We start from the raw sequence: 15,314 nt of genomic DNA on the forward strand, positions 1-15,314 counted from the left end.
TTAGATTATTCATTCTATTCTGAGGGTAAAGCCTCAGCTAGACCTACCTGTTATTGCGCGACAGAGGGGTGAAGATCTTGCAATGTTTTTATTGCAAGATCCCCCCTCTGTTTACACGTGGCGCGGGACAGCTTCGGAAGGAGAGGACGTTGCGTCCGCCATTTTGGTGTTTTTTTAAAAGAAACAGAAAATGCGCACGAGCACACGTGTGCAAAAGGAAAGGTTTGTTGTTGTTGTTTTAAAAAAGTATCCCCGCTTCCCCCACCCCACCCCACCCCTGATGGGCGCAGAGCTCCGTGCGCGGGTCCCAACTCCTCATGAAGAACCGCGACAAACCGTGACACCCACTCAGCCCGAGACCGTGGAAAAAGTGGGCCTAAAGTGTAGGGCGAGTTCCCGGGGCAAGGGAGGGATCATCCCTCCCTGATCCCAGGATCCCCTGTGCATCATGTCAACGCACAGGGACGATCCCAGGGATGGCCCCGGGATTTCAACCTGTCTAGCTAAGGCTCCGGTTACAACAAAGCACGTTACAGCAATGACACAGATGAAACACATTCCTGAAGGTAAAGAAACACTTCAAAACCTATTGAAAATAAAAGTGGCAAAAACGTCTAACACTGCCACCAACTAACTTGTGCTATTTTCCTTTTGGCCTTTCTCATTCAGCCAATACTCTAATATCCTTCCCAGCTGAATTCTTCCTACAGATGAACACACACTCACCATTCTGTCTTACCTCCTCCAGCTCAGAACAGAGAGATTTCTAATCAAATGCACCTATCACGGGGACTTGTGCTTCAGTTCAAAGGCTAAGAACTACTGGCTTTGGGCAAAGATGTTTTAGTGGGCATGGTACTGGTATTCCCTAATATTTCACTCACTTTTTAGTATCAGTTATGAAGCATTAGGGACTAGCCAACAAAGCTGAATAAGTGAGACCACTGCTTATGGCAGGTAGGGCACTTTCTTAGAGTCTTATTGGTAGCATTTGTTCATCATTCACTTTACTATGTTGATATCAGATGAGCCAGGATATGGCTTTCCTGATAGTTTCCATAACAATGTGTTAAAAAAGAGCTTGATACACTTTATGGAATAAAGGAGCAACATCTTATATCTGAAATAAGCAACAGGCTGATTACTATTTTTATAGGCAGTTATAAATATAGTTCCAAGACAATGAATTTGCATACGGAGGGAGAAAGGACTAAGAACAGACCAAGAAAATAAAATCAATGGTATTTTATTAAGCTATCCTCCCTTTCTTCTCATTCATTTCTAGATCTAAGAACAGAGATTGAAACAGACCTTAAAAAAAAGTAACTGCACATGCATTGTAGACACATGTTTAATATATCAGCCTGGCTTATTGCAAATATCTAGGAAAAAACATCCATATTTTAACCCATCAAAAAGTGAGTGCCCCAATGAAAATCCATCCTATTGTCACACCCGCTCTTTTACCTTCTTCAGGTGCTGAGCTCTCTGGAGAGCTGTCTTTATCAGAGCTGGCTGATGAGGCTGCTTTGTTCAGCTGTTTCTTCATGGCACCTTTTTTCTCTACTTTCCCAACTTTTCCTTTCTTTTTGTTTTTGGAACCTCCAACTGTCCACTGTAGCATAAGAAGAATTAAAGGGAAGCAAGGCTAAAATCATTCTCCAAATATATCATAAATTTAAACATCAAGACAAGTTAATTTTACTGGAGAAATGGAACAAACCATAAACTAAAGAGAAGCCCATAATGTGGATTTCTTCTTCTTCTTATTATTATTATTTATTTATATAGCACCATCAATGTACATGGTGCTGTACAGAGTAAAACAGTAAATAGCAAGACCCTGCCGCACAGGCTTACATTCTAATAAAATCATAATAAAACAATAAGGAGGGGAAGAGAATGCAAACAGGCACAGGGTAGGGTAAACAGGCACTGGGTAGGGTAAAACTAACAGTATAAAGTCAGAACAAAATCAAGTTTTAAAAGCTTTAGGAAAAAGAAAAGTTTTTAGCTGAGCTTTAAAAGCTGCGGCTGAACTTGTAGTTCTCAAATGTTCTGGAAGAGCGTTCCAGGCATAAGGGGCAGCAGAAGAAAATGGATGAAGCCGAGCAAGGGAAGTAGAGACCCTTGGGCAGGCGAGAAACATGGCATCAGAGGAGCGAAGAGCACGAGCGGGGCAATAGTGTGAGATGAGAGAGGAGAGAGAGGAAGGAGCTAGACAGTGAAAAGCTTTGTAGGTCAACAGAAGTTTATATTGGATTCTGAAGTGAATTGGAAGCCAATGAAGAGATTTCAGAAGTGGAGTTACATGGTCAGAGCGGCGAGCCAAGAAGATGATCTTAGCAGCAGAGTGGTGAACAGAAACCAACGGACTGATGTGAGAAGAAGGAAGGCCAGTGAGAAGAAGGTTGCAGTAGTCCAACCGAGAAATAACCAATGCATGAACAAGAGTCTTGGCAGAAGAGACAGACAAAAATGATCGAATCCTGGCAATATTATACAGGAAAAAACGACAGGATTTAGCTACTGCCTCAATATGAGGAATAAAGGAGAGCGAGGAATCAAATATAAAGCCAAGACTACGAGCTTCCTTGACTGGAGTAAGCGTAACATCATTGACAGTAAGAGAGAATGAGAGATGAGGAGAAGGTTTAGGAAGAAAAACAAGCAATTCAGTCTTTGCCATATTAAGTTTCAAACGACGATGAAGCAACCAAGCTGAGATATCTGAAAGACATGCCGAGATACGATCGTGAACATCAGGAGAAAGATCCGGAGATGAAAGATATAATTGTGTATCATCGGCATACAGATGATACTGGAGGCCATGAGATTGAATAAGATTACCCAAGGGCAACATGTATAAAGAAAACAACAACGGACCAAGCACCGAGCCTTGCGGAACCCCTACTGAAAGGGGAAAAGAAGAAGACAAGCTGCCATTAGCCAACACGCTGAAAGAGCGACCCGCTAGATAGGAGGCAAACCAGTTATCCAATCGCATTTGGTGGCTAGGATCAAAGAGACAGAAGAACCAACACTCGAGAGATCCTGCTAAGTTCTTGTATCATATTTTGCAACATATTTTAAGAGTTTTATTGTGTAGCAGTTGTGGGCTGCTTTCCACTGGAATTACTCTTCATATTTATTTATTTGACTTGTACCCCACATTTCTATCAAGAAAAACGTAATTCAATAAGTAAATTTAATGTTTGGAAGACTGTTCCTCTAAGAAGACAAGATGACCATTCACAATCCAAATTGCTTCGAAGCAATTGAGGAAATAGCCAATAGCAGCTGCAGTAAGTTATTTCTTTAACTTAAAGATTCTTTAACTTAAATGGAGATTCTTCTAGCTGGGTGAAATATACAGTAGTTGCACTCAGATGTAATGTTAAAGTTTATTCACTTACAGCCTTTATACCTCGCAGTTTAGCTTAAAAGGCGCACAGAACAGCTTACAAAGTTAGGTAGTGTGACAATCCCTGCCCTTAGGTTTACAAACCAAATGTAAGTCATGACTTACTCAATCCTAAGTGATAGGAAAGGAGGAGGAAGTCAGTATAATAGTCAGTAACCACTGTAAGTGAGAATAAAGCAAACCAGAATAATGCAATAGCAGTGCCACTCTCTCAGTGCCAAAGCTTTCCAATTAATATTTTCAAAGTTAGGTAGGCAAAGCCCAGGAGGCATTGGCAAAAGGGAAGATGGTGCATATACATTCCTATTTAATTCTCTTTTTAAAAAAATTACATAAAAATAAGTATAAGCCACATCAATTCAGAAGGAAAACAAGATCAAAGGACAACATTTCCAGTCAATAAATCAAAATTAATTTAAAATTAAACTAAGTTAAAAAAAATACTCTTCAGGATGAGTTATTCGACTATCTTATGTTGTTGAGCAAACACAAAGTGTTAGGTTGTAATTGCAACTGAAATATCTTATTAATGACATTAACAACAATTTAAGTATTATACAGCTCTATTACTTCAGCACCAAATGTATGAGGTCCCCTTTAGGTGCTTTACAGTGCCAGCCCTTTTCTATCCCATGCATATAGATCTTGGATATCTCCCATGGGTGGTATTTTAAAGCAGTTTTCTTTAGACGTTAAAATACTACTGAAAATAGGGAGCTCTATTTAAAGCAATTAGCCACACAGTTTGCCTTCAAGACACACTTGCAACATTATTCATGCTCTGGTAACCTCCCATTTGGATTATTGCAACCATCATAAATGGAGCTGCCTTTAAAAATGGTCCAGAAACTTCAGTTAGTCGAAAATATGGTTAGACTCGGACTAACTGGGACTGGCCAATCTGATCATATTATGCCAATACTTCTTCATCTGCACTGGCTGCCAGTCTGTTTGGGGGCCTAATTCAAAGTGCTGCTTTTGACCTTTAAAGCCCTAAACAGCTTGGGGCCAGGTCATCTGAAGGAACGTCTCCTCCCATATTTACCTACCCAGACATTAAGGTCAAAATCTGAGACTCTCCTCAAAGTATCCCCACCAAATGAAATAAAGTGGGTTGCTCCAAGAGAGGGCCTTTTCAGTGGAATGCTCTCTTGCATTATGACCTTCCCAGCACCAGGTGAAGACTTTTTTATTCTCCCTTAAACATAAAAAAATATTTTAGTGCTTTAAGTACTCCACTCTGCTGTTTTATTTTTGCTTTTATGATATTGTAAGAGTAATTCTTTGTTGGTTATATTATGTACGGTTTTTCTTTCTTCTTTTAATGTATTGTACACTGCCTAGAGAACATCAGTTATTGGGCAGTTTAAAAGTACTGTAAATAAACAAACAAACAAAATCTTGGCACCAAGTCCCATCACTCTAGAACTTCCCATGCTAACACCATACTTTTCTTGGGTCCAGCACCTAGACTAATCCAATAACTACCGTAAAATACTAAAATCTTTGTGCAAGATATTGGCAAGGGGAGAAATACAACTGCCAGAATTTTGGCTGGTTCAGCCTATTGGGATCATATCTTGCCAGTGTTAAAGAGCTCCATTGGCTGCTTTTCTGTTTCCAAACCCAATTCAAAGTGTTAGTATTGGTTTGTAAAGCCCTTAATGGCCAGAAGAGGTACCTGCCCAAAGTCCGAGATAAACAAAGCCTCTTCTCATGATTCCCTTCTTGTTTAGAGGTGAAATCGGTGACACCCAGAGAGGGGGCCTTTAGGGATGACATTCCAGGGAGGTGTACTTGGAATGAGCATTATATTCTTTTTAGGCACTAGATAAGCCCTTTATTTTCTCATGTTTTTAAAGTATTTAAGGCATTTTAACTCCTGGTTAAATTACTCTCTTTAGGTGCTAGCTGGTTATTTATTTATTATAGCACTTTTACCCCACCCTTTAGCCAATAAAGGCTCTCGAGGTGGCTTACAAAAATAATTCTTAAGATAGTCCCTGCCCACAGGCTTACAATCTAAAAAATATGACAAAAAGGGAAAGGGGATTGGGTGGGAAGAGGATAAAAACCAAATTTAGGCACTAGATTCATAGTTGCAAAGTTCAGAAAATCATGGCAGTGAAAGTGCTGCCGCTTTCTCTCCCTCTCCATGCCTCATACAGATCCAGTCAGGATGAAGGGATGCTTAGCTGCCACTTCCTTTCCCTCTGATGGCCTCAGCAGCAACAGTTGGTAGCAGGAGGGAGGACGGCTTTCAGATGGAGATGGACCCAGGCATGATGGAGAGGTGCCTGGCTGCTGCTGCTGCTTCCCACTGATGGCCTCATTTATTTTATTTACAATATTTATATACCGCGCCCCATTCAAAATTTTGGAGCAATGTACAAGATAAAATAAAATAAAAACAGAATAAACACCTTAAAATAGATTTTTAAAAGAAGTAAAATGAAAAGTGAGCCATGAACTGTGGCTGGTCATTAAGGAAAGGCTTCCTGGAACAATGACGTTTTCAGGAGGCACCAAAAGGAATACAAAGTTGACAATACATTGTGACAGTTGGTAGCAAGAGGGCGGGCGGCTCTCAGCTGGATCTGGATCCAGGCACGATGGAGAGGTGCCTGGCTGCTGCTTATATTATTGGTTATATTATGTGGCTTACTTTTTGTTGTTGTTTTAATTTGACAAACAACCCAGAAACCAACTTTGAAGGAAGACAGTATATAAATATTTTAAATAAATAGATATAAATGGGCTTTGCAAGGTGTGACATAGCTGAACAAAATTATGTGTCTCCAAAGGCCACGTTAGTCTGTTGCAACAAAAAAACCAATCTAATAGTGCTGTAAAGACTTGCACATTTATTATGGCAAAACCCAATCTTCCCCAACATGGCGCCCTCCAAATGTGTTGGACTATAACCTCCATCATCCCCAGACTGCATGGTCATAAAGAAAGTCCTAGTCCAACGTATCTATTGAGCACTCAATTGGGGAAAACTGGTCTTAGCTTTCATGGACTAGAACACAATGGTTACCTTAAGTTGGCAGTAGGAGTAGAGAAATATGTAAACATGGAGGTCAGGTGGAAGTGAAATGGTTACCTCCATTTAAGCCAGAAGTGATAGGGCTGAATTTCTTGTTAAGTTGTAATTTCAGCAGTTTCATGCTGAAGTCTCCCTCTCCAGTTTCTTTGTTCAAGAAGGGCCACTTTCAGGTTATTACTTATGAGAGGCAGTGGAACACAAGTCTTTTCCAAATCTAGACATATTCAATATGAGTATACAACACCAAATGTACCAGGCCTTTGTAGGAGGGCTCTATAAATGTTTATTTATATTCCCATCACTAATATTGCAGTATTATTATTATTATTATTATTTATTTATATAGCACCATCAATGTACATGGTGCTGTACAGAGTAAAACAGTAAATAGCAAGACCCTGCCACATAGGCTTACAATCTAATAGTTCACATTAGTTCATTTGATATAATCCACTTAACATAAACGTACCTCAACATCACTGTCTGAAGTCTCAGAGTCTGAAGATGCTGTTGGCTTGCTAGCAGGTGCTTCCTTTTCCTCAGAATCACCACGTTTCCGTTTGGCCAATGACAGGAGCTCCTGATGAAAGCAACAGTTAACTTAAAAGATGAACAGACTCTTCCAAAACTGAGAGATACAATTTCCAGTACAGTGCTTCACCTACCCCACCCATATCAGTATTTTAAAGTCTCCCTTAGAAAAAGGTAACAGTGATATGTCATTGTGTAGTCTGCTGCACAAGAGAAAAACGAAAATGTTCACCAGGTGAACACAAGCAGAGCTTTTACTTTCACACCCCTATTCCTTTGAATTCCCTCCTAAGTAAATCTGACAGAAAAGTGTAAAATGCATTTCAGAAAGCTTCAAAAACATCTTATCCTTGTTATGTTGTTAAATGGCTCAGTGTATTTTTATAAATGTTTTAGGTGTAAATGTATTTGATGTTGATTATTCCAATTAGACAATATTTTAAAGTGTTGTAATTCACTTATAATTCATGCAAGAATAGTTTAAATATAAATGTAAAGTAAGTACAAATAGCTGGACACTTTGTAGAAGTATTACACATAGTCCTTAGAAATTTTGTCAGCCAGATACATTTTTAAAAATGCACTCACTAATATATTTGTTACCATACAATATCACTGGTCTGAATGGTTGAAAAATGCAGGCTGCCTGTCACATTAAAATGTTTGCTTATGGGAGTGCTCACCCAAATTAACACCTTAACTAAAATTGCTCCTGGAATGAGGGTAGCTTCATACTTGTGACTTCAAGAGTCAAACACCAGCATAGATGCACTAGAGAATTCTATGGAGACCCTTGTCTGACAACCACAAAGACATGGATATAAAGGAAACTGGGAGCATTATCACAGGGAAGAGGCTTAGACTGAGTATGTTAATCAGTATGTTAAAGAACATGGATTGAAAAACATGTACTGAGCTCAGTAGAATCTGAAACCCAAGAGGTAAGTATTAATTCCCAAAGATTATGTCAGTGATCTGGCCCAGATGTCATGCTACCTGATCTCCAAGCTAAGTTTGGGCATCAGGAGGCTCATGCACTCCCCCCTCCCCTTCCTAGTTAATGAGAATGATGGTCTCCATGACATCTGAACCATAGTTACTACTAGCCCATTAATTGCTCCCAAAGCATTGGTTCAAGCCAGGATAGTTTCAACGCTGGGGGGTGCTCCAAATCACCAAACTATGGTTTGGAAAAACCATGGCAGCATGTTTTATTAACTGGCCTTTTGTCTGAGAAGCTGTACCTCAGTGGGCTTGGCTTGTTTGCCAAGGTGAAAAGTGATGCAACTCCTTGCAGTGTATTTAGCAGCAATTTGACTAACGGTCTTGAAACATGCAAGAAGATGGTACATTCTCAAGCGCTGAAGAAAGAAGCTTTGCATTTTCCTCTGACTAGTATTCCCTCATGCCCCCTGTCAGCTTCTACTATTTGATCAATTCTGATTCTTATGAACTAGTACTGCCTACAGTTATCAAGCAACTAGAAAAGAGTGCAATGTAGAACTGACCAGGGATAGAGTTTATGTGGCCCTCCAGACATCGTTGGACTGCAACTCTCATCAGCCTTAGCCTGCATAGCCAGTATTGAAGGATCATGGGAGTTGCAATCCAACAACATATGGAGAGCCACATGTTCTCCATCCCTAGTTCTAACTACCATAGATTCTGTGTAAGCAGTTCTCAAATCCAAAATTCTCAAACATATGCTGGCTTATATTACCTGAAGATTTGGAAGGTTAACATCACAATAACTAAAGGTTTGTTTACACATTATGCCAAATATAAATATTGCAGAAAGTGATGATTTAAGTATGTAAAGGAGAGGGGTTTTTTTTAATGACAAATGTATTTTAAAATTTACCAGTTACAGCTGAAAGCTGGTGTGGTGTAGTGGCTAGAGTGTTGGACTGGGAGTCAGGAGACACGGCTTCTAGTCCCCACGTGGCCAGGGAAACTCACTGGGTGACTTTGGGCCAGTCATAGATTCTCAGCCCAACCTACTTCACAGGGTGGTTGTTGTGAGGATAAAATGGAGAGGATTTTTATAAATACGCCACCTTGGGTTCCTTGGAGGAAATAAGGCGGGATATAAATGGAATAAATAGTGTGCATCACTAGTACAAACTTGGCATCTCTGATTTACACTACCAGGCTGCAAAATCAGACAATACCTTTTGAGGTAGATTAAAGCTAGCGTTTGCATCAAGTAAGCAAGCATCAATTTCTACCTTTCCAGATTCGTGTGCATTCTATCAATCTAATATTAAGATGAAATATTTGGGTTTAAACTGACCGACAAAGTTCTTATATTTGTATATGTTCCACTGAATTCAATGAGTCACACTCTAGGTGCATGTGTTTAAAGAGTATGGTATTAGTCCCACTGTCGTCAATCGTCTTATCCATGTAACTAGGTTTTTTAATTTTAAAACTGTCTCTAGCAGAAGTATTGTTTAGCACCCAACCAGCATAACTTTCATTCTTGGTCAGCAGGGCAGTAGAACAGGCAGTCAATAAATATTGAAAATCAGTATCCCCAGGTCAGATAAGAACACCCTACAGCATCTCCTGGAAAACTGTCTTATTGAAGGATGCCTCAACAGGTGTAAACATGAAAATATTAAATGGTTTATGACTGTATAAGGGCTGGCCCAAGTAGCTGTGCTAGAGATGTCCACAAGGGGAGTGTCTGTACCCAATGTTATGGAGGCAGCAGTGAAATACATATAATGGGCTGTGATTCCATATGGAGTGAAGGAAGTGGCTCTTAGATCAGTTAGGTGAGAGTAATATATGCCTGGAAATATCTACTAATAGTGGACCTGAACACCTTCCTCTTCTGGTGCATCCATCTCGTAACACACAAACTATGAGACGATACAAACTCCTCAGAACAATGCTGATAGGCCCTAGGGCACAAGCTTGAACCACTTCTTAGGGTGGGAAGAGTTATGACAAAATTATTTTCTGAGTTCTTTGGAAGACCACATTTTTCTTGGGAATGAAAGCCAGTTTTGGACAGAGGACAACTCTTTTGGAATGCAACACAAGAGAACCCCAAGCTTGTCTACCCTCTGGGAAGAGATGACAGCTACCAGGACACAATCTTCCAGCTGAGTTCCTTATAAGGAAAAGAACAGATAGGTTCAAAGCATGGGGAAGTAAGAACCCCAAACTCCAGACGCAAATCCCAGTGGAAAACTTGTGGGTGGGGGATGGGGGAAGGGAAAGATATATGAAGCCCTCACAGGAATTATTTTATGGGGAGAGAGAGAGAATAGGAATCCACCCCATGCCCTAGCAAACTACCCTGGGACACTACATGCCTCTTGAGAGTATTGTGCCAGCTCCTAGTCCAAGCTGGACTGAAGGAAAGGTTTGGGGTTACTCTCCCCCTGAAAGACTATGTTCGCAGCTTGGGGGTGCTTCTGGATCCGTTGTTCCAAATGACAGCCCAGATAGATGCGACGGCCAGGACTGCCTACTATCAGCTTCGGCTGATACGACAGCTGCACCCCTTCCTAGAGTTAGAAGACCTAAAGACGGTAGTACTTCGAGGCTCGACTTCTGCAATGTACTGTACATATTATATTTATTTGTATCCCACCTTTTGCCCAATACTGGGCTTCATAGGGCTACTTTTGTGCCTAGTCCGGAAACTTCAACTAGTGCAAAATCATAGAATCATAGAATAGCAGAGTTGGAAGGGGCCTACAAGGCCATCGAGTCCAACCCCCTGCTCAATGCAGGAATCCACCCTAAAGCATCCCTGACAGATGCTTGTCCAGCTGCCTGTTGAAGGCCTCTAGTGTGGGAGAGCCCACAACCTCCCTAGGTAACTGATTCCATTGTCGCACTGCTCTAACAGTCAGGAAGTTTTTCCTGATGTCCAGCTGGAATCTGGCTTCCTTTAACTTGAGCCCGTTATTCTGTGTCCTGCACTCTGGGAGGATCGAGAAGAGATCCTGGCCCTCCTCTGTGTGACAACCTTTTAAGTATTTGAAGAGTGCTATCATGTCTCCCCTCAATCTTCTCTTCTCCAGGCTAAACATGCCCAGTTCTTTCAGTTTCTCTTCATAGGGCTTTGTTTCCAGACCCCTGATCATCCTGGTTGCCCTCCTCTGAACATGCTCCAGCTTGTCTGCATCCTTATTGAATTGTGGAGCCCAGAACTGGATGCAATACTCTAGATGAGGCCTAACCAGGGCCGAATAGAGAGGAACCAGTACCTCACGTGATTTGGAAGCTATACTTCTATTAATGCAACCCAAAATAGCATTTGCCTTTCTTGCAGCCGTATCGCACTGTTGGCTCATATTCAGCTTGCGATCTACAACAATTCCAAGATCCTTCTCGTTTGTAGTATTGCTGAGCCAAGTATAAATATGGCAGCCAGGCTGGTTACCGGTACATCTAGGGGGGACCACATTACACCAGTTTTAAAATCTCTTCACTGGCAGCCAATTAGTTTCCAGGCAAAGTATAAAGTGTTGGTTATCACCTTTAAAGCCCTACATGGTTTGGGTCCACGCTACCTGCGGGATTGCCTTCTCCCGTATAATCCGCCCACACACTCAGGTCCTCTGGGAAGAATTTCCTTCAGTCAGCCAGTCAAAGTTAGGCTGACAGGTATTACCCAGAGGATCTTCTTTTCTGCTGCTCCCAAACTGTGGAATGGCCTGCCAAAGGAGATTTGTCAACTTAACAGTCTTTTAGCATTTAAGAAAGCTATACAGACTGATCTCTTCCAGCAAGCCTATCCAGTGGAATTTTAGGATGCTTTTAGGATTTTTTTAGTATGTTTTAACAATGTATGCTATGTTTTTAATCAGTGTTTTATACTTACTACTGTTCCCTGCCTCGATCAAAATGGAGAGGTGGGTAAGAATTATTATTATTATTATTATTAAAGGAAGATGGTGAGACACCTGGGTGGGGTTGGGCTCAGTGCAGTGACATTTGCACTACCTCTAGAACATCACCAAGTCATATCAAATATCTTGCTGGTAGAATACTGACAGGAAGCTAGGATGGCACAAACCACTTCATTTGACAGTTCCAATTGTAGGAATTGTCACTATTCAAATTCCAAGATGTGCAGCTAGAGTCACTTGAGCTCTGGATGGAGCACTGAACCTTGGGATCAGACATCTGGATAGACTGGTATCAAGCACGGTTGGAAGACAAAAAGGTCCATGGCATTCGAAAACCATAGCCCCTTTGGACAAAATTAAGACTTAAACCTTTTGTATTTGAACCTTGCACAGAGTTCTCATCAACAGTGAGAACAGAAGTCTCAGGGCCACTGGACTGACATGGACCTGTAGCTTTTCCCTTGAGTCTCTTGGAACCTTGAGAAACATATGGCTGTTTTGGTGTTGAGGTTGTTTGCAGACAGAGTGATGAAGAGGTCGACAACCACTTGAAACATCTCCATTTACCTCAACCATTTCTGAAATACTCCATTACGGGTGACGTTATTCTACACCCAAGGCAGGAAAAAATCTTTCTGACTGCAAACTGTTGGAACAAGTGCATCTCTCATAGTTTGAGAGAGCCTTGGTGGCCATGTTGTCTGTCCAAATCAGTACATAACTATGTGAAACCTTTTCCGAGAAGGAAAATAGAGCAAGCTGGACTGCACATAGCTCCAGCCAACTGACAGGGTAGGAGACTTCCACTGGCCTTGTGTGGCTTTCCTACAGTATGACCCCCATTAACATTCGCATCGGAGGTCACTTTGATGGAGAGTTATTCTCATAATGCTTTCACCCTATTTGTGTGGGTTAGGCTGAGCTACCAATGAAAAGGAGGCATATGCCCTGGGGAATCACGAGCCTCAGTGATACGTTACTGGTGGTCTGCTGTTAATATAGCAGGTAACAATGGGCCATAGCTCAGTTGAAGAGCACATGCTTTGCATGCAGAAGGTCCCAGGTTCAATCCCCAGCATCTCCAGGTATGGCTAGGAAACCCAGGAGAGCCACTGCCAGTTAGTATCGGACAATACTGAACTGGTCTGACTCAATATAAGGCAGCTTCCTACATTTCTATGAGAAACCAGTGCAGGGATTGAGAATGAAGTAGCATGATGGGAGCAACAATGGATTAGTATAGTTGGGGCAGGAGCACAAAGGGTAATTTCCTTAACAAGATCACCCATGTGGTGAGTGACAGGAAAGCTTTGAGAAAGGTGTATATTATGATCCCCAAATACTGAAGCTCTTTTTTGTTGAATGCAGCACATTTTTGGATTGGTTTATCATAAAGCCATGCTGTTCAGGGTAGGAAATTGTGATGTCTATATCTCTCTCAAACTGGGGTGCTGATGAAGATAGGATCAGTAAGCTGTTCAGTTGGGAGCAGACATGAAATCTTCAGGTCTAGAGGTAGGCCACCATAACCTTTGTGAATATCCTGGGGGTAGTCGAGAGGCCAAATGGAAGGGTCTTTTACTGTTACCATTTTACTCTGTCAAAGAATCTCAGGAAATACTTGTGGACTGTTAAAATTGGGATATGAAGATAGGCTTACGTAGGGTTGATTAATGCCCTTAGTATCCCCATTCTGAACTTCCTCTGTTTGGCAGAACTATTCAGGAATTGGAAACCCATAATAGTTCACCTGTTACTATTCTTTTAAGGCACCATGAGGATGATAGAAGACCTTTCAGACTAATTGATAGCTTGTGCAACTTGAGTGCATTTCAGAAAGAGGCTTAAGGCTATTCCCAAGCAGGGGCTCAAGACAAGCAATCCAACTCTGCCTTTCAGTGGATGAAAGAACCAAAGACTGGAAGAATCTTCCTCTCCAAAAAGTAAATTACCTTATTCTAATTTGGACCTTCCTTTTACCAAAAAAAAAAAAAAAAAAAAGGGAGATAATCCCTTTGCTACCTGCTCTGCTTCCCTACTGACCAAGAAACAACAACAACAGGTTTGCTTGCTTGCTTGCCACAACCTATATCTTGCAAAAACTGAAGCAAATAGTAGACATATTAAAGGCTCAGGTGCCAGAGAAACATCCAGAGTTTAAAACAGAGTTTAGCACACAAAAACAAACAGCAGGGATTGCACCCTGCAAAGAGGCAAGGAATACTTGCAAAATGCTCATTAGCAGCACTGTGGTACCAAGAAAGAATAAGCAAAACTTTAGATGCAGTATATACACACTGAGAAACTGGCTAAAGGAAGCACTAAGGAGAATTAGCTATGGAGGTTGGAGCACTAAGCCTGAGATGACTTTTGAAATACACCAACAATGAAAAGCTTGAAAATCTCATGAGAAGCTCTCCATCCCGATGGCAGCAGGTCAAAGTAGACCATGCCAACGTGAGCCAAAATCAGACATCACACAGGGAGACTCCTCTTGCTGAAGAAATGATAACTGAAGAATTTACTACAGGTTCCAAGAAGTATCAGACTACTTATCCTTCCATTCCAGCCACCGAGTTCCATTAAGAAAAGAGTCTTATTCAGGTGGATCCCAGCATCGTGACAACCTATAGCCACAGCATAGACCTTGCCTACCCTTCCTGCCACTTGCTACAGCGGCCTCTTAGCCCATCGCTACCAGCGCTCTCAGCCCCCTCGTGCATTGCCCTCCACTGTATCTCAACAACCTCAACCACTTCCAAGGTAGGTTGCAACTACCCCCCTCACGCCCATTCCATCCCCTCAACTACGTTTTTTGCCAAGATACCTTCTCTCTCTTCCCCCCACCCCCGCCGACCAGTTACACACACCCACACCCCTCACACTCCCTTCCCTGGGGTGCCAAGGCGCTCGCCCCGCTTCTCCATAAACCCCAAGAGGGCGGGTGAGCAACACAAACCAGACCCGAGGGGTTCCCTCAGACACCCACGCAGACCCGATGCGGACGGAGTTCTGGGCCCAGCTCGGCGGCGGCGGCGCTACTACCCACCTGGTCCAGGTTCTCCTCGCTGCCGCTGTCCTCGGTGTCTGAGTCAATGAGGACCCGGCCTTTCCGCTTCTTCACCATGGCGGAGCTGGCCCGCCGCCGCTCCTCTCCTCAAAGCAGACCCCGCAGACGGTGCAGCACTCTGAGCGGCCAGGCCTTCGCCGAGCCAGCCGCCCGCCAGCCAACCAGCTCGGGACACAAAGGGCACCGAGCATGCGCTGTACGCCGCCCCGCCTGCTGGGGCGGGGCCAAGGCGCGGGCGCCGGGCGTGGGCGTGGCCAGCGAAGGAGCGCCACTGGCCGGTTGGAACTGGATGGGAGGAGAAAGGGAGGAGCCCCGAGGCGGCCCCGCGTCAGTCGCGTCCCGTTTCTAGTCCCAGAAGACGCCTTA

The 15,314-nt window shown here is 42.5% G+C and overlaps 1 protein-coding gene across 1 annotated transcript in view; it reads right to left on the reverse strand.

The window, feature by feature from the left end:
- RTF1 (RTF1 homolog, Paf1/RNA polymerase II complex component) overlaps window positions 1-15,139 on the reverse strand; it is a 33,838-nt gene extending 18,699 nt beyond the window's left edge. Inside the window, 4 exon segments of the mRNA XM_063117692.1 lie at window positions 1,468-1,615; window positions 6,943-7,053; window positions 14,928-15,028; window positions 15,031-15,139. Of these exon segments, the coding sequence (XP_062973762.1) occupies window positions 1,468-1,615; window positions 6,943-7,053; window positions 14,928-15,028; window positions 15,031-15,139 (469 nt within the window).
- Window positions 15,140-15,314: the final 175 nt, after the last annotated feature.

Source organism: Elgaria multicarinata, chromosome 2 (genome assembly GCF_023053635.1).
Source record: "Elgaria multicarinata webbii isolate HBS135686 ecotype San Diego chromosome 2, rElgMul1.1.pri, whole genome shotgun sequence".
Taxonomy (NCBI): domain Eukaryota; kingdom Metazoa; phylum Chordata; class Lepidosauria; order Squamata; family Anguidae; genus Elgaria; species Elgaria multicarinata.